This window comes from Salvelinus fontinalis, chromosome 2, assembly GCF_029448725.1.
Source record: "Salvelinus fontinalis isolate EN_2023a chromosome 2, ASM2944872v1, whole genome shotgun sequence".
Classification (NCBI taxonomy): Eukaryota; Metazoa; Chordata; class Actinopteri; order Salmoniformes; family Salmonidae; genus Salvelinus; species Salvelinus fontinalis.
Genome location: NC_074666.1, coordinates 91,469,232 through 91,496,159, shown reverse-complemented (window position 1 = coordinate 91,496,159; position 26,928 = coordinate 91,469,232). Strand labels below are relative to the sequence as shown.

General features: G+C 44.5%; 1 protein-coding gene across 1 annotated transcript in view; it reads right to left on the bottom strand.

Annotated features, from left to right (window-relative positions):
• LOC129831672 (neuronal-specific septin-3-like) overlaps window positions 1-26,928 on the bottom strand; it is a 201,696-nt gene that overhangs the window by 120,093 nt on the left and 54,675 nt on the right. The window contains exon 2 of the mRNA XM_055895037.1: window positions 20,535-22,055. Within this exon, the coding sequence (XP_055751012.1) occupies window positions 20,535-22,055 (1,521 nt within the window). The remainder of the gene's footprint in view (window positions 1-20,534; window positions 22,056-26,928) is intronic.

The window sequence follows — 26,928 nt, the reverse complement described above, 5'->3', positions numbered from 1 at the left end:
CACACACACACCCCCCCCACACCCCCCCCCCCACACACACACAGCCCCCCCCCCCCCACACACACACAGCCCCCCCCCACACACACACAAACACAGCCCCCCCCACACACACAGCCCCCCCACACAAACACACACACCCCCCCCCCCACACACACACAGCCCCCCCCCACCCCCCCCACCCCACACACACACAGCCCCCCCCACACACACAGCCCCCCCCACACACACAGCCCCCCCCACACACACACAGCCCCCCCCCCCCCCACACACACACAGCCCCCCCCCCCCCACACACACACAGCCCCCCCCCACACACACAGCCCCCCCGAGAGACAATGGGAGGGGAGTACAACACATGTTTATGTTTCTATTGGAGAGTCTGACATATTTCAGCTAAAACGGGGCTGTAGCAAACAACACAATACTTTAACAGGGAATACTCATCAGCATTGTTATTTAACCCCTCATGTAGAGGCAGCCTCCGACAGCATGTTATTTAACATAATTAAACAGTTAATTAGATAGTAGTGGACATGAGGAGACGGATTAACATAATTAAACAGTTAATTAGATAGTAGTGGACATGAGGACAGGATTCTCTGTATCTCACATAAAAACAGACAGGGGCCCATAGTGCACTACGTAGGGGGTAGGGTGCCATTTTGGAGGCGGCCTCTGTCTGCAGTAAGAGCTGACGGGAAAACCCAGGGGTCGCTGGGTAATCATTCCTACCAGCGTGTCAAACTGTTCAGAGGTGCCTAAACGCTTCACAACAGAATGATAGAATCCCTCTGAGGGCTCCGGATGACCCAGAAACCCGTTCTAACCTCCAGTGGGTTTGAGGAGAAGAGATTGAGTGGTTGTGTGTGTGTGTGTCCCACCAGGCGGTGGTGTCAAGGCAGAACGGTGAACCTGTCTGTTTGTTATAACAGGAAGCAGGAAACAGTCAGGAACAGGACTACACACACACACGAGCCAGGGGTGTAACAACTAAAAATACCCCCTCCTGTGAAAGGTCATAACAAGCCATAAAACACAGGAGGACATATGACAGCAGTGTGTGTGTGTGTGTGTGTGTGTGTGTGTGTGTGTGTGTGTGTGTGTGTGTGTGTGTGTGTGTGTGTGTGTGTGTGTGTGTGTGTGTGTGATGAAACCATGTGATGAGAAGTCATTCAGCTGGGTGTGACCCTCTGGTGTCGTGTCAACATCGCTCTGTGATAATGGGTGGAGTCCTTTCCTCCAGTCAAATGAACTAGTGGCCTCATGGGTGGAATGTTATTCATCATTTCATAATGAATAAATAAATACAATAACGGCGAAAATCCTTGTGCTTCTATGTCAGTGTTGTTATATTTAAGTCTTCTGTGATGTATAGAAAGTGTCATATTAGGATTGAATCAACTCTATATCTGACATGGTACAAGGGTCTTCTTTAAGCCCAGGGCCTAGAGAACACTACACAAAAAAAGGTTCTTCGTCTGTCCCTATAGGATAACCCTTTGAAGAACCCTTGTTGGTTCCACGTAGAGCAGTTTTAGGTTACATGTACAACCCTTTACAGAGAGGGTTCTCTGTGTAACCCAAAATGGTTCTACCTGGAACAAAAAAGGGTTTTACTTGGAACAAAAAAGGAACCATTTTTTCTATGAGTGTAAATATTGGTGAACTTCCATCTAAGACCTACCACCATGCCACTTAACCCTAACCATCAAATCAAATGTTATTGGTTGGGTACAAATAGTTTGCAGACGTTATCACAGGTGCAGAGCAATGCTTCTGTTTCTACCACCAACAGTGCAGTAATACCCCACCATACCAAACAATACACACAAATAAACTGAGACATATCAGAATGACAAATGTCCTGAATATAGCGTTTGTGTTGAGTGTCTAATCTTCCAATCACATCTATCCTTCAGCACGGTCATCCACCAATCACCACCTCCAATCACATCTATCCTTCAGCACAGCCGTCCACCAATCACCACCTCCAATCACATCTATCCTTCAGAACAGCCATCCACCAATCACCACCTCCAATCACATCTATCCTTCAGCACAGCCATCCACCAATCACATCTATCCTTCACCACAGCCATCCACCAATCACCACCTCCAATCACATCTATCCTTCAGCACAGTCATCCACCAATCACCACCTCCAATCACATCTATCCTTCAGCACAGCCGTCCACCAATCACCACCTCCAATCACATCTATCCTTCAGCACAGCCATCCACCAATCACCACCTCCAATCACATCTATCCTTCAGCACGGTCATCACCAATCACCACCTCCAATCACATCTATCCTTCAGCACAGCCATCCACCAATCACCACCTCCCTTTCTGACAGCAGACATACAATACAGAGACAGGGCTGCAGGACAGGACCACTAGGGGTAGAACATGGTGATGATACAATACAGAGACAGGGCTGCAGGACAGGACCACTAGGGGTAGAACATGGTGATGATACAATACAGAGACAGGGCTGCAGGACAGGACCACTAGGGATAGAACATGGTGATGATACAATACAGAGACAGGGCTGCAGGACAGGACCACTAGGGGTAGAACATGGTGATGATACAGTACAGAGACAGGACTACAGGACAGGACCACTAGGGGTAGAACATGGTGATGATACAATGCAGAGACAGGGCTGCAGGACAGGACCACTAGGGGTAGAACATGGTGATGATACAGTACAGAGACAGGGCTGCAGGACAGGACCACTAGGGGTAGAACATGGTGATGATACAGTACAGAGACAGGGCTGCAGGACAGGACCACTAGGGGTAGAACATGGTGATGATACAATACAGAGACAGGGCTGCAGGACAGGACCACTAGGGGTAGAACATGGTGATGATACAGAGACAGGGCTGCAGGACAGGACCACTAGGGGCGTCGCCTCACTAGCTGGCTTCTGAGGTGGAGCGATCGGCTAAGATGCTAGAAGAGGGCGATCACGTGTGGTTTTGAGGCAGAGGTCCTGAGTTCACGCCAGATTTGGTACTTCCTAAGCAAGTAGAATGATGTCCTTTACATAGGCAACACTGTGTGTGTGTGTGAAGTCATCTTTGTGTTTGAGGGGAAATATTTAAGTCCTCCTTAATCCCACTCTACCGGTCTTCTGTCCTGTCTCCCTCTTTACCTTCCCCTCTCAACATGTTGTCTATTCAGTCAGACATGGTACACTGACCACCAGCTGTCGCACACACACACACACACTCACACGCACGCGCACGCGCACGCACACACACACACACACACACACACACACACACACACACACACACACACACACACACACACACACACACACACACACATACGCACAAACAAAGACTCTAACTGTAAAAGCTTAGTATCCATCTGTTAAACCACCCCCAGGAGAGGAGAGAGGAACCAGAGGAGAGAAGAGAACAAGGGAGGAATAGAGAGAAGAGAACAGGGAGGAATAGAGAGAAGAGAACAGGGAGGAATAGAGAGAAGAGAACAGGGAGGAATAGAGAGAACAGGGAGGAATAGAGAGAACAGGGAGGAATAAAGAGAACAGGGAGAAATAGAGAGAAGAGAACAGGGAGGAATAGAGAGAAGAGAACAGGGAGGAATAGAGAGAAGAGAACAGGGAGGAATAGAGAGAACAGGGAGGAATAGAGAGAACAGGGAGGAATAGAGAGAACAGGGAGGAATAGAGAGAACAGGGAGAAATAGAGAGAAGAGAACAGGGAGGAATAGAGAGAAGAGAACAGGGAGGAATAGAGAGAAGAGAACAGGGAGGAATAGAGAGAACAGGGAGGAATAGAGAGAACAGAACAGGGAGGAATAGAGAGAACAGGGAGGAATAGAGAGAAGAGAACAGGGAGGAATAGAGAGAAGAGAACAGGGAGGAATAGACAGAACAGGGAGGAATAGACAGAACAGGGAGGAATAGAGAGAAGAGAACAGGGAGGAATAGAGAGAAGAGAACAGGGAGGAATAGAGAGAAGAGAACAGGGAGGAATAGAGAGAAGAGAACAGGGAGGAATAGAGAGAAGAGAACAGGGAGGAATAGAGAGAAGAGAACAGGGAGGAATAGAGAGAAGAGAACAGGGAGGAATAGAGAGAAGAGAACAGGGAGGAATAGACAGAACAGGGAGGAATAGACAGAACAGGGAGGAATAGACAGAAGAGAACAGGGAGGAATAGAGAGAACAGGGAGGAATAGAGAGAACAGGGAGGAATAGAGAGAAGAGGGAGGAATAGAGAGAAGAGGGAGGAATAGAGAGAAGAGGGAGGAATAGAGAGAACAGGGAGGAATAGAGAGAACAGGGAGGAATAGAGAGAACAGAACAGGGAGGAATAGAGAGAACAGGGAGGAATAGAGAGAACAGAACAGGGAGGAATAGAGAGAAGAGAACAGGGAGGAATAGAGAGAACAGGGAGGAATAGAGAGAACAGAACAGGGAGGAATAGAGAGAACAGAACAGGGAGGAATAGAGAGAACAGGGAGGAATAGAGAGAACAGAACAGGGAGGAATAGAGAGAACAGGGAGGAATAGAGAGAACAGGGAGGAATAGAGAGAACAGAACAGGGAGGAAGAGAGAGAAGAAAACAGGGAGGAATAGAGAGAACAGAGAGGAATAGAGAGAACAGGGAGGAATAGAGAGAACAGGGAGGAATAGAGAGAAGAGAACAGGGAGGAATAGAGAGAAGAGAACAGGGAGGAATAGAGAGAAGAGAACAGGGAGGAATAGAGAGAACAGGGAGGAATAGAGAGAACAGGGAGGAATAGAGAGAACAGGGAGGAATAGAGAGAACAGGGAGGAATAGAGAGAAGAGAACAGGGAGGAATAGAGAGAACAGGGAGGAATAGAGAGAAGAGAACAGGGAGGAATAGAGAGAAGAGAACATGGAGGAATAGAGAGAACAGGGAGGAATAGAGAGAAGAGAACAGGGAGGAATAGAGAGAAGAGAACAGGGAGGAATAGAGAGAAGAGAACAGGGAGGAATAGAGAGAAGAGAACAGGGAGGAATAGAGAGAACAGGGAGGAATAGAGAGAACAGGGAGGAATAGAGAGAAGAGAACAGGGAGGAATAGAGAGAACAGGGAGGAATAGAGAGAACAGGGAGGAATAGAGAGAACAGGGAGAAATAGAGAGAAGAGAACAGGGAGGAATAGAGAGAAGAGAACAGGGAGGAATAGAGAGAAGAGAACAGGGAGGAATAGAGAGAAGAGAACAGGGAGGAATAGAGAGAACAGGGAGGAATAGAGAGAACAGGGAGGAATAGAGAGAAGAGAACAGGGAGAAATAGAGAGAAGAGAACAGGGAGGAATAGAGAGAAGAGAACAGGGAGGAATAGAGAGAAGAGAACAGGGAGGAATAGAGAGAAGAAAACAGGGAGGAATAGACAGAACAGGGAGGAATAGAGAGAAGAGAACAGGGAGGAATAGAGAGAAGAGAACAGGGAGGAATAGAGAGAAGAGAACAGGGAGGAATAGAGAGAAGAGAACAGGGAGGAATAGAGAGAAGAGAACAGGGAGGAATAGAGAGAAGAGAACAGGGAGGAATAGAGAGAAGAGAACAGGGAGGAATAGAGAGAAGAGAACAGGGAGGAATAGAGAGAAGAGAACAGGGAGGAATAGAGAGAAGAGAACAGGGAGGAATAGAGAGAACAGGGAGGAATAGAGAGAACAGGGAGGAATAGAGAGAACAGGGAGGAATAGAGAGAAGAGAACAGGGAGGAATAGAGAGAAGAGAACAGGGAGGAACAGAGAGAACAGGGAGGAATAGAGAGAAGAGAACAGGGAGGAATAGAGAGAAGAGAACAGGGAGGAATAGACAGAACAGGGAGGAATAGACAGAACAGGGAGGAATAGAGAGAAGAGAACAGGGAGGAATAGAGAGAAGAGAACAGGGAGGAATAGAGAGAAGAGAACAGGGAGGAATAGAGAGAAGAGAACAGGGAGGAATAGAGAGAAGAGAACAGGGAGGAATAGAGAGAAGAGAACAGGGAGGAATAGAGAGAAGAGAACAGGGAGGAATAGAGAGAAGAGAACAGGGAGGAATAGACAGAACAGGGAGGAATAGACAGAACAGGGAGGAATAGACAGAAGAGAACAGGGAGGAATAGAGAGAACAGGGAGGAATAGAGAGAACAGGGAGGAATAGAGAGAAGAGGGAGGAATAGAGAGAAGAGGGAGGAATAGAGAGAAGAGGGAGGAATAGAGAGAACAGGGAGGAATAGAGAGAACAGGGAGGAATAGAGAGAACAGAACAGGGAGGAATAGAGAGAACAGGGAGGAATAGAGAGAACAGAACAGGGAGGAATAGAGAGAACAGAACAGGGAGGAATAGAGAGAACAGGGAGGAATAGAGAGAACAGAACAGGGAGGAATAGAGAGAACAGAACAGGGAGGAATAGAGAGAACAGGGAGGAATAGAGAGAACAGAACAGGGAGGAATAGAGAGAACAGGGAGGAATAGAGAGAACAGGGAGGAATAGAGAGAACAGAACAGGGAGGAATAGAGAGAAGAGAACAGGGAGGAATAGAGAGAACAGGGAGGAATAGAGAGAACAGGGAGGAATAGAGAGAACAGGGAGGAATAGAGAGAAGAGAACAGGGAGGAATAGAGAGAAGAGAACAGGGAGGAATAGAGAGAAGAGAACAGGGAGGAATAGAGAGAACAGGGAGGAATAGAGAGAACAGGGAGGAATAGAGAGAACAGGGAGGAATAGAGAGAACAGGGAGGAATAGAGAGAAGAGAACAGGGAGGAATAGAGAGAACAGGGAGGAATAGAGAGAAGAGAACAGGGAGGAATAGAGAGAAGAGAACATGGAGGAATAGAGAGAACAGGGAGGAATAGAGAGAAGAGAACAGGGAGGAATAGAGAGAAGAGAACAGGGAGGAATGGTGAGAAGAGAACAGGGAGGAATAGAGAGAAGAGAACAGGGAGGAATAGAGAGAACAGGGAGGAATAGAGAGAACAGGGAGGAATAGAGAGAAGAGAACAGGGAGGAATAGAAAGAACAGGGAGGAATAGAGAGAACAGGGAGGAATAGAGAGAACAGGGAGAAATAGAGAGAAGAGAACAGGGAGGAATAGAGAGAAGAGAACAGGGAGGAATAGAGAGAAGAGAACAGGGAGGAATAGAGAGAAGAGAACAGGGAGGAATAGAGAGAACAGGGAGGAATAGAGAGAACAGGGAGGAATAGAGAGAAGAGAACAGGGAGAAATAGAGAGAAGAGAACAGGGAGGAATAGAGAGAAGAGAACAGGGAGGAATAGAGAGAAGAGAACAGGGAGGAATAGAGAGAAGAGAACAGGGAGGAATAGACAGAACAGGGAGGAATAGAGAGAAGAGAACAGGGAGAAATAGAGAGAAGAGAACAGGGAGGAATAGAGAGAAGAGAACAGGGAGGAATAGAGAGAAGAGAACAGGGAGGAATAGAGAGAACAGGGAGGAATAGAGAGAACAGGGAGGAATAGAGAGAAGAGAACAGGGAGAAATAGAGAGAAGAGAACAGGGAGGAATAGAGAGAAGAGAACAGGGAGGAATAGAGCGAAGAGAACAGGGAGGAATAGAGAGAAGAGAACAGGGAGGAATAGACAGAACAGGGAGGAATAGAGAGAAGAGAACAGGGAGGAATAGAGAGAAGAGAACAGGGAGGAATAGAGAGAAGAGAACAGGGAGGAATAGAGAGAAGAGAACAGGGAGGAATAGAGAGAAGAGAACAGGGAGGAATAGAGAGAAGAGAACAGGGAGGAATAGAGAGAAGAGAACAGGGAGGAATAGAGAGAAGAGAACAGGGAGGAATAGAGAGAAGAGAACAGGGAGGAATAGAGAGAAGAGAACAGGGAGGAATAGAGAGAAGAGAACAGGGAGGAATAGAGAGAAGAGAACAGGGAGGAATAGAGAGAAGAGAACAGGGAGGAATAGAGAGAAGAGAACAGGGAGGAATAGAGAGAAGAGAACAGGGAGGAATAGAGAGAAGAGAACAGGGAGGAATAGAGAGAACAGGGAGGAATAGATAGAACAGGGAGGAATAGAGAGAACAGGGAGGAATAGAGAGAAGAGAACAGGGAGGAATAGAGAGAAGAGAACAGGGAGGAATAGAGAGAAGAGAACAGGGAGGAATAGAGAGAAGAGAACAGGGAGGAATAGAGAGAACAGGGAGGAATAGAGAGAACAGGGAGGAATAGAGAGAAGAGGGAGGAATAGAGAGAAGAGAACAGGGAGGAATAGAGAGAAGAGAACAGGGAGGAATAGAGAGAAGAGAACAGGGAGGAATAGAGAGAAAATAACAGGGAGGAATAGAGAGAAAATAACAGGGAGGAATAGAGAGAACAGGGAGGAATAGAGAGAACAGGGAGGAATAGAGAGAACAGGGAGGAATAGAGAGAACAGGGAGGAATAGAGAGAAAATAACAGGGAGGAATAGAGAGAACAGGGAGGAATAGAGAGAAGAGAACAGGGAGGAATAGAGAGAACAGAACAGGGAGGAATAGAGAGAACAGGGAGGAATAGAGAGAAGAGAACAGGGAGGAATAGAGAGAAGAGAACAGGGAGGAATAGAGAGAAGAGAACAGGGAGGAATAGAGAGAAAAGAACAGGGAGGAATAGAGAGAACAGGGAGGAATAGAGAGAAGAGAACAGGGAGGAATAGAGAGAACAGGGAGGAATAGAGAGAAGAGAACAGGGAGGAATAGAGAGAACAGGGAGGAATAGAGAGAACAGGGAGGAATAGAGAGAAAAGAACAGGGAGGAATAGAGAGAAGAGAACAGGGAGGAATAGAGAGAAGAGAACAGGGAGGAATAGAGAGAAAAGAACAGGGAGGAATAGAGAGAACAGGGAGGAATATAGAGAAGAGAACAGGGAGGAATAGAGAGAAGAGAACATGGAGGAATAGAGAGAAGAGAACAGGGAGAAATAGAGAGAAGAGAACAGGGAGGAATAGAGAGAAAAGAACAGGGAGGAATAGAGAGAACAGGGAGGAATAGAGAGAAGAGAACAGGGAGGAATAGAGAGAACAGGGAGGAATAGAGAGAAGAGAACAGGGAGGAATAGAGAGAAGAGAACAGGGAGGAATAGAGAGAACAGGGAGGAATAGAGAGAACAGGGAGGAATAGAGAGAAAAGAACAGGGAGGAATAGAGAGAAGAGAACAGGGAGGAATAGAGAGAAGAGAACAGGGAGGAATAGAGAGAAAAGAACAGGGAGGAATAGAGAGAACAGGGAGGAATATAGAGAAGAGAACAGGGAGGAATAGAGAGAAGAGAACATGGAGGAATAGAGAGAAGAGAACATGGAGGAATAGAGAGAAGAGAACAGGGAGAAATAGAGAGAAAAGAACAGGGAGGAATAGAGAGAACAGGGAGGAATAGAGAGAAGAGAACAGGGAGGAATAAAGAGAAGAGAACAGGGAGGAATAGAGAGAAGAGAACAGGGAGGAATAGAGAGAAGAGAACAGGGAGGAATAGAGAGAACATGGAGGAATAGAGAGAAGAGAACAGGGAGGAATAGAGAGAAGAGAACAGGGAGGAATAGACAGAACAGGGAGGAATAGACAGAACAGGGAGGAATAGACAGAAGAGAACAGGGAGGAATAGAGAGAAGAGAACAGGGAGGAATAGAGAGAAGAGAACAGGGAGGAATAGAGAGAAGAGAACAGGGAGGAATAGAGAGAAGAGAACAGGGAGGAATAGAGAGAAGAGAACAGGGAGGAATAGAGAGAAGAGAACAGGGAGGAATAGAGAGAAGAGAACAGGGAGGAATAGAGAGAAAAGAACAGGGAGGAATAGAGAGAACAGGGAGGAATAGAGAGAAGAGAACAGGGAGGAATAGAGAGAACAGGGAGGAATAGATAGAACAGGGAGGAATAGAGAGAACAGGGAGGAATAGAGAGAAGAGAACAGGGAGGAATAGAGAGAAGAGAACAGGGAGGAATAGAGAGAACAGGGAGGAATAGAGAGAAGAGAACAGGGAGGAATAGAGAGAAGAGAACAGGGAGGAATAGAGAGAACAGGGAGGAATAGAGAGAACAGGGAGGAATAGAGAGAAGAGAACAGGGAGGAATAGAGAGAAGAGAACAGGGAGGAATAGAGAGAAGAGAACAGGGAGGAATAGAGAGAACAGGGAGGAATAGAGAGAACAGGGAGGAATAGAGAGAACAGGGAGGAATAGAGAGAAAATAACAGGGAGGAATAGAGAGAACAGGGAGGAATAGAGAGAAGAGAACAGGGAGGAATAGAGAGAAGAGAACAGGGAGGAATAGAGAGAACAGGGAGGAATAGAGAGAACAGAACAGGGAGGAATAGAGAGAACAGGGAGGAATAGAGAGAAGAGAACAGGGAGGAATAGAGAGAAGAGAACAGGGAGGAATAGAGAGAAAAGAACAGGGAGGAATAGAGAGAACAAGGAGGAATAGAGAGAAGATAACAGGGAGGAATAGAGAGAACAGGGAGGAATAGAGAGAAGAGAACAGGGAGGAATAGAGAGAACAGGGAGGAATAGAGAGAAAAGAACAGGGAGGAATAGAGAGAAAAGAACAGGGAGGAATAGAGAGAAGAGAACAGGGAGGAATAGAGAGAAGAGAACAGGGAGGAATAGAGAGAAAAGAACAGGGAGGAATAGAGAGAACAGGGAGGAATAGAGAGAAGAGAACAGGGAGGAATAGAGAGAAGAGAACAGGGAGGTTAGGGGAAAAGAGGAGGAGGAAGAGGAGAGGAAACGGGGGAGGAAGAGGAGAGATAACATGTTCCATGTGGAACAGGACTCTTCAACATGATGGTTTGTCTAAACAGAGGATGTTGTTGTTCCATGAGGGGAGGCTGTGACCAGTGTGTATTAGTGAGCCCAGGAGCAGCAGGCCAGCGGAACCTGACAGTGTTCTATATCAGAACCGTGTAGTGGGTGTTATGGAGCTGCCTCATACTTTCCAGACCGGTTGTGATTTGGCTCAGAGTTTCCACACTATTAGCAGCACCACTGAACTTCCAGCTGTATCCTGTGTCCTCTGGGACAACAACAGATAATAGTGATGGAGAAGGACCAGCTGAGAGGGACATGAACCAGTAACTCTACAGATACAGGACATAGCACTACCTCCTGTGCCGTTAAGATCTGGACCTCATAGTATGACACGAGTACACTTTCTAACTTCAGACAAAGATGAACGGAGCAAAGTACAGAGATCCTTGATGAAAACCTGCTCCAGAGCGCTGAGGACCTCAGACTGGGGTGAAGGTTCACCTTCCAACAGGACAACGACCCTAAGCACACAACCAAGTCCTTGAGTGGCCCAGCCAGAGCCCGGACTTGAACCCGATCGACCATCTCTGAAAAGACCTGAAAATAGCTGTATAGCGACGCTCCCCATCCAACCTGACAGAGCTTGAGAGGATCTATCTGCCGAGAAGAATGAGAGAAACTCCCCAAATACAGGTGTGCCAAGCTTGTAGCGTCAGACCCAAGACGATTCAATGCTGTAGTCGCTGCCAAAGGTGCTTCAACAAAGTACTGGTCTGAAAATGTATGTAAATGTGATATTTCCAATTATGAAAAAATAATAATTGTTTGTTGCTTTGTCATCATGGGGTATTGTGATGTCATCATGGGGTATTGTGATGTCATCATGGGGAATTGTGTGTAGATTAATGAGGGAAAATAACAATTTCATACATTTTAGAATAAGGCTGTAACGTAACAAAATGTGGAAAAGGTCAAGGAGTCTGAATACTTTTAGAATGCACTGTATATATAGCCTGCCTCCAAAATGGCCTCAAAGTGACCGTAAGGGCCCTGGTCAAAAGTAGAGCACTATATCACATCTTCCCAACAATACAGAGTTAAAAAAGAATAATTCAAAGAAAAATAGAAATGTGAGGAGTAAAATACACAAGAATGGAGCTACATACAGGAAGTACCAGTACCAGATGAATGTGGAGCTATATACAGGAAGTATCAGTACCAGATCTATGTGGAGCTATATACAGGAAGTATCAGTACCAGATCAATGTGGAGCTACATACAGGAAGTATCAGTACCAGATCAATGTGGAGCTATATACAGGAAGTACCAGTACCAGATCAATGTGGAGCTATATACAGGGAGTACCAGTACCAGATGAATGTGGAGCTATATACAGGAAGTACCAGTACCAGATCAATGTGGAGCTATATACAGGAAGTACCAGTACCAGATCAATGTGGAGCTATATACAGGAAGTATCAGTACCAGATCAATGTGGAGCTATATACAGGAAGTACCAGATCAATGTGGAACTATATACAGGAAGTATCAGTACCAGATCAATGTGGAGCTATATACAGGAAGTACCAGATCAATGTGGAGCTATATACAGGAAGTATCAGTACCAGATCAATGTGTAGCTACATACAGGAAGTACCAGTACCAGATCAATGTGGAGCTATATACAGGAAGTACCAGTACCAGATCAATGTGGAGCTATATACAGGAAGTATCAGTACCAGATCAATGTGTAGCTACATACAGGAAGTACCAGTACCAGATCAATGTGGAGCTATATGCAGGGAGTACCAGTACCAGATCAATGTGGAACTATATACAGGAAGTACCAGATCAATGTGGAGCTATATACAGGAAGTACCAGTACCAGATCAATGTGGAGCTATATACAGGGAGTATCAGTACCAGATCAATGTGGAGCTATATACCGGAAGTATCAGTACCAGATCAATGTGGAGCTATATACAGGAAGTATCAGTACCAGATCTATGTGGAGCTATATACAGGAAGTATCAGTACCAGATCCATGTGGAGCTATATACAGGAAGTACCAGTACCAGATCAATGTGGAGCTATATACAGGAAGTATCAGTACCAGATCCATGTGGAGCTATATACAGGAAGTACCAGTACCAGATCAATGTGGAGCTATATACAGGAAGTACCAGTACCAGATCAATGTGGAGCTATATACAGGAAGTACCAGTACCAGATCAATGTGGAGCTATATACAGGAAGTACCAGTACCAGATCAATGTGGAGCTATATACAGGAAGTATCAGTACCAGATCAATGTGGAGCTATATACAGGAAGTATCAGTACCAGATCTATGTGGAACTATATACAGGAAGTATCAGTACCAGATCAATGTGGAGCTATATACAGGAAGTACCAGTACCAGATCAATGTGGAGCTATATACAGGAAGTATCAGTACCAGATCCATGTGGAGCTATATACAGGAAGTACCAGTACCAGATCAATGTGGAGCTATATACAGGAAGTACCAGTACCAGATCAATGTGGAGCTATATACAGAAAGTACCAGTACCAGATCAATGTGCAGCTATATACAGGAAGTACCAGTACCAGATCAATGTGGAGCTATATACAGGAAGTACCAGTACCAGATCAATGTGGAGCTATATACAGGAAGTACCAGTACCAGATCAATGTGGAGCTATATACAAGAAGTTTCAGTACCAGATCTATGTGGAACTATATACAGGAAGTATCAGTACCAGATCTATGTGGAACTATATACAGGAAGTATCAGTACCAGATATATGTGGAACTATATACAGGAAGTACCAGTACCAGATCAATGTGGAGCTATATACAAGAAGTTTCAGTACCAGATCTATGTGGAACTATATACAGGAAGTATCAGTACCAGATCTATGTGGAACTATATACAGGAAGTACCAGTACCAGATCAATGTGCAGAGGTACGAGGTATTTGAGGTAGATATGTACATGCAGGCAGGGTAAAGTGACTATCCAGCATACCAAAATTGGTTCTGTGAAAGTTCCCAGAATGTTTTTCATAACACAAACACTACCCAGAAAAAAACTATGCTGATGATTACAGAATGTTTGTATAAAACATTTGTCTGATGTTGCAAGACCGATCCTTAAAAACATTTAATTTGTTATTTAAGGGTTGCCAGAATGTTTCATTATGTTGTGGGAACAGTCTGGTGGGAACATTGTGGGGACATCACTAAAGATATGTTCCCACAACACTAAGACTGTCCAGTCTTGGTTACGGTTGTGTGTATGACTAAAGTTTTAAATGTCCTATGAATGAAATAATGTGCAGATTGTCAACATATGAAGTGTAAACATATGGTTGTGTTTGTATGATTAAATGCTGTTCACATGTCCTATGAATGACATTAAAATGCCACTTGTCTCTATATCGCCTACAATACAGTCCTCAAATGAGAATTACCATTCATTCTACAATACAGTCCTCAGATGAGAATTACCATTCAATCTACAATACATTCCTCAAATGACAATTACCATTAAATCTACAATACATTCCTCAAATGAGAATTATCATTCAATCTAGAGAGAAACATTACAGGGATGTATTCCAGTCTGCTTTAAGGAGATACACATCATAATGGAGATGTATTCCAGTCTGCTTTAAGGAGATACACATCATAATGGAGATGTATTCCAGTCTGCTTTAAGGAGATACACATCATAATGGAGATGTATTCCAGTCTGCTTTAAGGAGATACACATCATAATGGAGATGTATTCCAGTCTGCTTTAAGGAGCTACACATCATAATGGAGATGTATTCCAGTCTGCTTTAAGGAGATACACATCATAATGGAGATGTATTCCAGTCTGTTTTAAGGAGATACACATCATAATGGAGATGTATTCCAGTCTGTTTTAAGGAGATACACATCATAATGGAGATGTATTCCAGTCTGCTTTAAGGAGATACACATCATAATGGAGATGTATTCCAGTCTGCTTTAACCTGTTGAGGCTGGGGGCGCTGTTGTCACTATTTATGCTAATCGTGTAATTTTTGAAACGGCTTCCCACAAAATTCTTGATCGTACAATATGCATATTATTATTATTATTGGATAGAAAACAGTCTATAGTTTCTATAGGAGTTGAAATTTTGTCTCTAAGTGGAACAGAACCCATTCTACAGCAATTTCCCTGACATGGAGTCAGATTTCAGAAATTTTGGCCCCTGATCTGGAGTCAGTTAAAAGGCCACTGTTATTGCTATGAGTATACGGACACTGCTTACGTCTTCCCCTGGATGCCTTACGTGATGACGATTTGAATGGGGTCGATTGCGCGTTCACAGGCACTATAAATTAAAAAACCCTGTAGCTAGCAACTCTTTTCTTGGTGCGTCACGCGCGTGGAGGACACCGACCCGCACCTGTTCCAAGCATTAGTGTTGGGAGTAATCTTTCTCCGGTCATGTTAACCTGTTGAGGATGGGGGCGCTGTTGTCACTATTTATGCTAATCGTGTAATTTTTGAAACGGCTTCCCACAAAATTCTTGATCGTACAATATGCATATTATTATTATTATTGGATAGAAAACAGTCTATAGTTTCTATAGGAGTTGAAATTTTGTCTCTAAGTGGAACAGAAATCATTCTACAGCAATTTCCCTGACATGGAGTCAGATTTCAGAAATTTTGGCCCCTGATCTGGAGTCAGTTAAAAGGCCGCAGTTATTGCTATGAGTATACGGACACTGCTTACGTCTTCCCCTGGATGCCTTTACGTGATGACGATTTGAATGGGGTCGATTGCGCGTTCACAGGCACTACAAATTAAAAAACCCTGTAGCTAGGAACTCTTTTCTTGCTGCGTAATGCGCCTGGAGGACATCGACCCGCACTTGTTCCAAGCATTAGTGGAGGGAGTAATATTACTCTGGTCATGTTTCTACTCGTTATGGGAGTTAAAAACATCATAAGGTAGTTAATTTAAAGCGTTTTATAGCAATTTATATCTGTTTAGTGCGATTTTGGGACATTTATTTCTGAAACGCTGTGAATTGCTGGGCACGCTTCCAGTTCATCCCGAACGCAGTTGGCATTTCCACATGGCAAGAGGACAGCTTTCCACCAAAAGACGATTGGACCCAAGAAAGGATCCTTTGCCCAAGATACTGATGGAAGAACAGCTCAAAGTAGGACATTTTTATTATGATAAATCGTGTTTCTGTCGAAAAATGTTAGTGGCTTAGGACGCCATGTTTTTTGACGTAGCTTCGCTTGGCGCAAACTGTATTGAAAAGTAAGGATAATTTAAAAAATGTAATTCCGCGATTGTATTAAGAATTAGATTGTCTATCAATCCCTGTCCACCCTATATTTTTTAGTCACGTTTATGAGTATTTATGTATAAGAGTAGATCACTGTCTAATATGGCGCACGGACATTTTCTCACCAGCTGGGCTACATTTCACATTGTCTAACCATGATTTTGGTGGCTAAATATAAACATTTTCGATCAAACTCTATATGGATTGTGTAATATGATGTTACAGGAGTGTCATCTGAAGAATTCTGAGAAGGTTAGTGAAAAAATTAATATATTTTGGCGATGTTGACGTTATCGCTCACTTTGGCTAGAATCAATGCTGGGCTGCTATGTGCTATGTGCTATGCTAATATAACGATTTATTGTGTTTTCGCTGTAAGACACTTAGAAAATCTGAAATATTGTCTGTATTCACAGGATCTGTGTCTTTCGATTAGTGTATGCTGTGTATTTTTACGAAATGTTTGATGATTAGTAAGTAGGTAAACACGTTGCTCTATGTAGTTTTTCTAGTCCATTTGTGACGGTGGGTGCAATTGTAACCTATGCCATCTACCTGAAATATGCACTTTTTTCTAACAAAACCTATCCCATACCATAAATATGTTATCAGACTGTCATCTGATGAGTTTTTTTCTTGGTTAGGGGCTATAAATATCTTAGTTTAGCCGAATTGGTGATAGCTACTGGTGTTGGTGGACAAATAAAAGATGGTGGATCATGCTAATGTGTTTTTAGGTAATAGATGTACATCTTTACATATTGTGTCTTCCCTGTAAAACATTTTAAAAATCGGACATGTTGGCTGGATTCACAAGATCTGTGTCTTTCATTAGCTGTATTGGACTTTAATGTGTGAAAGTTAAATATTTAAAAAAAATTTTTTTTTTGAATTTCGCGGCACTGGTTTTTCAGTGGGGGTGGGGGGGGAGTGCCGCTAGCGGCACCCTCATCCTAGACAGGTTAAGACTCGTTATAGGAGTTAAAAACATCATAAGGTAGTTAATTTAAAGCGTTTTATAGCAATTTATATCCGTTTAGTGCGATTTTGGGACATTTATTTCTGAAACGCTGTGAATCGCTGGGCACGCTTCCAGTTCATGCTGAACGCAGTTGGAATTTCCACATGGCAAGAGGACAGCTTTCCACCAAAAGACGATTAGACCCAAGAAAGGATCCTTTGCCCAAGATACTCATGGAAGAACAGCTCAAAGTAGGACATTTTTATTATGATAAATCGTGTTTCTGTCGAAAAATGTTAGTGGCTTAGGACGCCATGTTTTTTGACGTAGCTTCGCTTGGCGCAAACTGTATTGAAAAGTAAGGATAATTTAAAAAATGTAATTCCGCGATTGTATTAAGAATTAAATTGTCTATCAATCGATGTCCACCCTATATTTTTTAGTCACGTTTATGAGTATTTATGTATAAGAGTAGATCACTGTCTAATATGGCGCACGGACATTTTCTCACCAGCTGGGCTACTTTCCCCATTGTCTAACCATGATTTTGGTGGCTAAATATGCACATTTTCGAACAAACTGTATATGCATGTTGTAATGTGATGTTACAGGGGTGTCATCTGAAGAATTCTGAGAAGGTTAGTGAAAAAAATAATATATTTTGGCGATGTTGACGTTATCGCTCACTTTGGCTAGAATTAATGCTGGGGTAATGTTTGCACCTGTGCTATGCTAATATAACGATTTATTGTGTTTTCGCTGTAAGACACTTAGAAAATCTGAAATATTGTCTGTATTCACAGGATCTGTGTCTTTCGATTAGTGTATGCTGTGTATTTTTACGAAATGTTTGATGATTAGTAAGTAGGTAAACACGTTGCTCTATGTAGTTATTCTAGTCCATTTGTGACGGTGGGTGCAATTGTAACCTATGCCATCTACCTGAAATATGCACATTTTTCTAACAAAACCTATCCCATACCATAAATATGTTATCAGACTGTCATCTGATGAGTTTTTTTCTTGGTTAGGGGCTATAAATATCTTAGTTTAGCCGAATTGGTGATAGCTACTGGTGTTGGTGGACAAATAAAAGATGGTGGATTATGCTAATGTGTTTTTAGGTAATAGATGTACATCTTTACATATTGTGTCTTCCCTGTTAAACATTTAAAAAATCGGACATGTTGGCTGGATTCACAAGATCTGTGTCTTTCATTAGCTGTATTGGACTTTAATGTGTGAAAGTTAAATATTTAAAAAAAATATTTTTTTTGAATTTCGCGGCTCTGCCTTTTCAGTGGGGGTGGGGGGGGGTGCCGCTAGCGGCACCCTCAGCCTAGACAGGTTAAGGAGATACACATCATAATGGAGATGTATTCCAGTCTGCCTTAATTGCAACCATGTTCTGTGTATGTTTGGTGGGACGTTGATGGAATATTCTCCTAACCCACAGAAAACTGATCACATGAATATTCTTGAAATGTGTCTGGTACCTTTAGTATCTTAAGTTCTGGGTAAGTTCTATTTGACATTAACCTGTCTAGGATCAGCGTGGCGCTAGCGGCACACCCCCCCCCCCCCCCCCCCACTGAAAAACCAGTGCCGCGAAATTCAAAAAAAATATTTTTTTAAAATATTTAACTTTCACACATTAAAGTCCAATACAGCTAATGAAAGACACAGATCTTATGAATCCAGTCAACATTTCCGATTTTTAAAATGTTTTACAGGGAAGACACAATATGTAAAGATGTACATCTATTACCTAAAAACACATTAGCATAATCCACCATCTTTTATTTGTCCACCAACACCAGTAGCCATCACCAATTCGGCTAAACTAAGATATTTATAGCCCCTAACCAACAAAAAAACTCATTAGATGACAGTCTGATAACATATTTATGGTATGGGATAGGTTTTGTTAGAAAAAAGTGCATATTTCAGGTATATGGCATAGTTTACAATTGCACCCACCATCACAAATGGACTAGAATAATTACAATGAGCAACGTGTTTACCTAACTACTAATCATCAAACATTTCGTAAAAATACACAGCATACACGAATCGAAAGACACAGATCCTGTGAATACAGACAATATTTCAGATTTTCTAAGTGTCTTACAGCGAAAACACAATAAATCGTTATATTAGCTTAGCACATAGCAATTAGCAGCCCAGCATTGATTCTAGCCAAAGTGAGCGATAAAAGTCAACATCGCCAAAAGATATTAATTTTTTCACTAACCTTCTCAGAATTCTTCCGATGACACTCCTGTAACATCACATTACAACATGCATATACAGTTTGATCGAAAATGTTTATATTTAGCCACCAAAATCATGGTTAGACAATGTGAAATGTAGACAAGCTGGTAAAGAAAACGTCCTTGCGCCACTTAGACAGTGATCTACTCTTATACATAAATACTCATAAACGTGACTAAAAAATATAGGGTGGACAGGGATTGATAGACAATTTAATTCTTAATACAATTGCGTTATTACATTTTTTAATTTATCCTTACTTTTCAATACAGTTTGCGCCAAGCGAAGCTACGTCAAAAAACATGGCGTCCTAAGCCACTAAAATGTTTCGACAGAAACACGATTTATCATAATAAAAATGTCCTACCTTGAGCTGTTCTTCCATCAGTATCTTGGGCAAAGGATCCTTTCTTGGGAGAAATCGTCTTTTGGTGGAAAGCTGTCCTCTTGCCATGTGGAAATGTCAACTACGTTCGGGATGAACTGAAAAGCGTGCCCAACTTTTCACATCGTTGCAAAAATAAATGTCCCAAAATCGCACTAAACGGATATAAATTGCTATAAAACGCTTTAAATTAACTACTTTGTGATGTTTGTAACTCCTATAACGAGTGAAAAGATGACCGGAGAAATATAACAGGCTAAACTAACGCTTGGAACAGGAGAGGGTCGGTGTCTTCCACGCGCGTTACGCAGCAAGAAAAGACTTGCTAGCTAAAGGTTTTTTTCATTTGTAGGGCCTGTGAACGAGCAATCGAGCCCGTTGGAATCGTCATCACGTAAAGGCATCCAGGGGAAGACGTAAGAAGTGTCCGTATAGTCATAGCAACGACAGTGCCCGTTTAAATGACTTCAGAAAAGTGGCCAACGTTTCTCAAATCTGACTCCATGTCAGGGAAATTGCTGTAGAATGGGCTCTGTTCCACTTAGAGACAAAATTTCAACTCCTATAGAAACTATAGACTGTTTTCTATCCAATAATAATAATAATATGCATATTGTACGATCAAGGATTTTGTGGGAAGCCGTTTAAAAAATTAGCCACATTAGCATAAATAGTCTAAACAGCGCCCCCATCCCCAACAGGTTTAAGGTAATGGTGTCATGGGAACATTCCTATAAAAAAAAAAAGTTAATGACCTACGTGGTCGGCAGGTAGCTTAGCGGTTATGAGCGTTGGGCTAGTAACCATGTACATTTAAAACGCTTACCTTGCACTCTCTTTAGCCCCTGTCTCTGCACCGCCACAGGTAGAGGTGATGGTGGAGGTGAGGAAACACGCTCCTGACGCATCATCCGTGGCGGGCTCTCCTTCTTCACCCCGTTGCTAAGGGCAACCCCGCTCAGAACACCCGCGGCGCTTGGAACCCTGGTGGTCGTCATGGCTTCGGGACGGGAGAAGGAAGCGATCCTCTGCAGGATGGAACCCACGCTTTCTCTCTCTGATATCATTTCCTGTGGCTGGGTGTGCTCCAGTGGCAGGGGGGTGGAGAGGGCCAGGTGTCCTACCTGAGGTCTGGGGGAGAGCAGGTTGAGCTGGGGGGTCTGGGCGGGGGACAGGGGGACAGGGGACTGGCTCACCTTAGGGACAGGCTTGGCCCCCGGGGGGGAGGTAGGTGGGGGAGAGCGGGGGAGGGAGGGGTTGTTGTTGTTGTAGGAGAGGTGGTGGTTGGCGGAGGGAAGAGGAGTGAGGTCACCACCGGAGCTGTCTAGACTGCTGAGGGAGGGACTAGCTGAGACAGAGAGGCTGCTGGGATACTGGGCTCTGAGGGGAGGTTTAGGGGGGTCAGACGAGGGGGGAGGATGGGGGCTGGGCTGGGGCGTCTTCACCCCCACCAGACTGTCTAGATCCAGGGGGAACTTATTGAGACGCTGGGTCTCTTTGGGTTTGGGCTGGGCCTGGTAGCTGCTGTGGTTCCGATTGGGTGTGTAGCATCCTTCCTTGCCAAAGGGACTGGTGTTATAATGGCGCTGCGATCCGCCATTCAAACCGACATTGGCGTTGCCATACCTCACCCCTCCACCTCCAGCCCCCCGCACCCCCATCACCCCGCCTCCTCCTTCCCCGATCTGGAGGTCCAGACTGGGCATGGATCCGTGGCTGACCCCCCTGGGCTCTGGAGCTCCCAGCCCCATAGGCCCCTCTAGCTCAGAGTGAAACACACTCCCATGGGAAGAGAACCGCTTCCCCATCCCCAGGCCCACGCCACGCTGCTGCCCGGGACGCTGCTCCATCTGCGGGCTAGTGGAGTAGGACAGAGACCCTGGCTTGCCTGGAGGTACCCCTCCTCCTCCTCCTTCTCCTCCACCTCCCTGGATGGAATACTCCAGACTAGAAGAGGAGCTATGGAGACTATCGTTGTCGCTGCCTGGGCCAGAGAGAGAGGAGGAGAAACCCTTCGGGTTGAACTTGTTCTGGAAAGAAGAGGCTCTGGCGATGCCTCCGGAGCTGCCGCCATTGTTGTTGATGGTGGGTCTGTTCATGGCTCTGTTGAAGGAGAGACTGGAGACCATACGGGACTTGAATACAGGGCTCTGGGCGGGGCTGGGGTTGGTACCAAGACTGATCCGGGAGCGGAAGGCAGGGGAGCCGTGGCTGGAGGTGGGGAACCCTCGACCCTCGTTGGTCTTGTTGAGGAGGGAGGTGGAGGAGAGGGGGGAGGGAACGGGGGAGGAGGGGGAGAAGGGAGGAAGCTCGTCCACGTCATCGACGTCGAAGGATCTTTTCAAAGCTGTGGAGGAGAGAGAAGGATATATGGGCAGAGGTAGGGGGGGGGGGGGGAGAGGGGGGGGGGGGGGATGGGGGAAGAGGGAGCGGGAGTGGGAGAGGAGGAAGAGGAAGAGGGGTGAGGGGGAAAGAGGGAGGGAGAGGGGTAGATGGAGGGACAAGGAGGGAGGGTTAATAAGTGAGTTAGTTAATAACAGTTGAATAGTTGAGCTTTAACTAAATGAATACACTTACTAACTGGTCTTATTTAAGTTACTTTACTTAGACAAAACCAAGTCAATCCATTTACAGATAAAGATAACTGTTGTTTTGAAGCTAGCAGTAAAAGGTCAATCTACATGGCCCAGGCCTGCTAGGACACACACACACACACACACACACACACACACACACACACACACACACACACACACACACACACACACACACACACACACACACACACACACACACACACACACACACACACACACACACACACACACACACACACACACACACAGTCAATAACACAATAGAAAAGCCTATATACAGTGTGTGCAAATGAGGTAAGATTAGGGAGGTAAGGCAATAAATAGGCCATAGTGGCGAAATAATTACAATGTAGCAATTAAACACTGGAGTGAATAGATGTGCAGAAGATGAATGTGCAAGTAGAGATACTGGGGTGCAAAGGAGGTGAGTATTGAGAGGGGAGGCTGGTTGTTCTGTGAAGGCTCTATGTTATACTGGATGCATTTAGATGTTGTCGTCCATGTTTTAAGGAGCCATGGGATGTCCTCCAGTGATGTTCCTATCGGAGGAATCTGTTGCTTAATGGACAAGGTGATAAAAACATTTTGTTCCCTGATAGACTACAACTCGGGGTGCGTCGGAACTTCCTGACCTGGCCCGTCCCTCTCCCAAGCTCTAAAGATAGATTTCTTTACAGGGTGAAATGTCCCTTTAACCTGCAGTAGTGATGAGGGCTATCTTTACAGGGTGAAATGTCCCTTTAACCTGCAGTAGTGATGAGGGCTATCTTTACAGGGTGAAATGTCCCTTTAACCTGCAGTAGTAATGAGGGCTATCTTTACAGGGTGAAATGTCCCTTTAACCTGCAGTAGTGATGAGGGCTATCTTTACAGGGTGAAATGTCCCTTTAACCTGCAGTAGTGATGAGGGCTATCTTTACAGGGTGAAATGTCCCTTTAACCTGCAGTAGTGATGAGGGCTATCTTTACAGGGTGAAATGTCCCTTTAACCTGCAGTAGTGATGAGGGCTATCTTTACAGGGTGATGCCATCAGGCCTCAAAGAGAGATCAAACAGTAGGTCTGTAATTATGGCCTCGGCACTAACAACGGTTCTGTCTGGAGGTACACACACACACACACGCACACACACACACAAGCGCACGCGCACACACACACACACACACACACACACACACACACACACACACACACACACACACACACACACACACACACACACACACACACACACACACACACACACACACACACACACACACACACCTGATACAGGCTGCTAATACAACATGGACAGTCTTCAAAGAGAGCCGTTAGGGACGATGAAAGCACCAAAGAAGAAGAGTTGACTTTACAAATGCCGCACTCTTTTGTATCTCTCTGTCTGAACCAAATGTGCCAATTTAACACACACCTCCTCTATAGGGTGTTTCCATGTAAAAGGACCCAGGAGCAGCAACACGTGAAGTTCACAGGAACGCGTCAAATTGGGTGTCAAATGAAAGCTAAGAGTTTAAGTTTTAAAGGAATTAAGGGATATATACATTTTTTCAACGATTTTCATTGCAAAAAAACCCCAAAAAGGGTCTGATTTCTGGTCAAACAGATGGAAAAAGGGTCTGATTTCTGGTCAAACAGATGGAAAAAGGGTCTGATTTCTGGTCAAACAGATGGAAAAAGGGTCTGATTTCTGGTCAAACAGATGGAAAAAGGGTCTGATTTCTGGTCAAACAGATGGAAAAAGGGTCTGATTTCTGGTCAAACAGATGGAAAAAGGGGGTCTTAGAAACACAATAATGTGGAAGTAAAGACCCCTGACAACTAATATCAACACGTACATTTAGATTAGGAGAAAGTATTTGCCTTCTGTATGTTCAAGAAACATTGCCTTGTTCCATGTAAATCTGTTATCACCAACCCACATATCTTTAGAACTACTAAACTCTGCTCTACTGTGCAGTAGTGAACTCTACTGTGATGTACTGTGATGCCCAAACTTGTGAAACATAGATGTCTAGGACTGTTTCTGTTTTAGACCAACAACATGCGGTCTTGTTTTGGGGGCAGAGCTCATTACAATAATAGCCAGCGTGTAGAATAATACCCAAACATGCAGAAGAAGGATTCTTCATATTTCTACCTTAGTGTACCTATTTAGGATACATCCCCATGAAGAGAATGATATTCATATCCATCATTCTGTATGTCTGTGTAGTACAGATCAGGGAGCCGTGATGTCATTCCATGACTGTAATTCTGGATGTTTTTTTAATTTAAATGGTTATTTAACCTTTATTTAATTAGGCAAGTCAGTTAAGAACAAATTCTTATTTACAATGACGGCCTACCCCAAACCTGGACGACGCTGGGCCAATTGTGCGCCGCCTTTGGGCACTCCCAATCATGGCCGAATGTGATACAGCCTGGATTTGAACCGGGGACTGTAGATGCAGTGCCTTAGACCGCTGCGCCACTACACTTCACCTACTGTAGTTCAATAACCAAAATATATTTGTTTTAAGTCAAGGTGTCCTGTCATAGCGGACAGTCTTTCTGCAGACGTCTCTGCAGACGTCGTTGGATCTGAATTCAGAGCAGATATTTAACTGAGTGTTTTGGAAAATGTGGATGAAAAAACTGAGGGAGATTTTACTGTACAGTTCCAATAAATGTGTTTTTGTGACATTTTTCTGAGTCGATTGTTCATAGAGATTGTTCATAGAGATTGTTCATAGAGATTGTTCACAGTCGTCCTTGTTCATAGAGTTGTATGGTTTGTTGAACTTTAAAATCAATGGTTTTTGTTTGGCATACATTTTAAAGTGAGAAATCTGAGTCAAGGCAGAATTCCGTTTTCTATGGAATTGCCCTATAACAAAAGACACTCAAATGTCCATCAACATCTAAAATGTGGAATCTACATTTCCCAAACTGAGTAATTCTCAGTGAAACGCTGAGAAACTAAAGAAGAGGAAAACGTTGAAACTTAAAGTGCCTTAAAAAAGTTTGAAGTTTGAACTGTGAAGTGTGACAGTTTCTTTAATCGCTCTTTCTCCTTCTTCCTCTCTCTCGTTTTCTCTTGCTCTCTGTCTCTCTCTCTCTCTCGTTTTCTCGTGCTCTCTGTCTCTGTCTCTCTCTCTGTCTCTGTCTCTCTTGTTTTCTCTTGCTCTCTGTCTCTCTCTCTGTCTCTCTTGTTTTCTCTTGCTCTCTGTCTCTATCTCTCTCTCGTTTTCCCTTGCTCTCTGTCTCGGTCTCTCTCTTGTTTTCTCTTGCTCTCTGTCTCGGTCTCTCTCTCTGTCTCGGCCTCTCTCTTGTTTTCTCTTGCTCTCTGTCTCGGTCTCTCTCTTGTTTTCTCTTGCTCTCTGTCTCGGTCTCTCTCTCTGTCTCGGTCTCTCTCTCTGTCTCTGTCTCTCTCGCTTTCTCTTGCTCTCTGTCTCGGTCTCTCTCTCGTTTTCTCTTGCTCTCTGTCTCTGTCTCTCTCTCTTAATCGCTCCTCTCTCATTCTCCCTTTCTGTTTTTTCTCTCTCTCTTTGAACACAAAGCGATCTGTGGTTAAACCTCTCCCGTTTCGACCTTTGCCTTTGTGTTACAGCAGCGTCCCTTCCTGTGTCCAACACACACACACACACACACACACACACACACACACACACACACACACACACACACACACACACACACACACACACACACACACACACACACACACACACACACACACACACACACACACACACACACACACACACACACTCCCTTCCTGCATCCCCTCCCTCCCTCTCTCCGTAGTGGGGGGTTTAGGCCAACAGACACAAAGGGGGGATTGAGGGAGCAGGGTGAGAGTCAGAGTCCAGAGAGGTCTGGTTACAGCAAACCCCAACACTACACAGGATCCATCTCACCAAATAAATGGAGGGGAGAGAGAGACAGAGAGAGAGGACAGAGAGAGACAGAGAGAGAGAGAGGACAGACAGAACAGAGAAAGAGGACAGAGACAGGACAGAAAAAGAGGACAGACAGAGAAGGGACAGAGAGCGAGAGGACAGAGACAGGACAGAAAAAGAGGACAGAGAGAGGACAGAGAGGACAGAGAGAGACAGAGAGAGAGGACAGACAGAACAGAGAAAGAGTACAGAGACAGGACAGAAAAAGAGGACAGAGAGAGAGGACAGAGAGAAAGGACAGAGAGAGAGGACAGACAGAACAGAGAAAGAGGACAGAGACAGGACAGAAAAAGAGGACAGAGAGAGAGGACAGAGAGAGAGGACAGACAGAAGAGAGAAAGAGGACAGAGACAGGACAGAAAAAGAGGACAGAGAGAGAGGACAGAGAGAGGACAGACAGAACAGAGAAAGAGGACAGAGACAGGACACAAAAAGAGGACAGAGAGAGAGGACAGAGAGAGAGGACAGACAGAAGAGAGAAAGAGGACAGAGACAGGACAGAAAAAGAGGACAGAGAGAGAGGACAGAGAGAGAGGACAGACAGAACAGAGAAAGAGGACAGAGACAGGACAGAAAAAGAGGACAGAGAGAGAGGACAGAGAGAGAGGACAGACAGAACAGAGAAAGAGGACAGAGACAGGACACAAAAAGAGGACAGAGAGAGAGGACAGAGAGAGAGA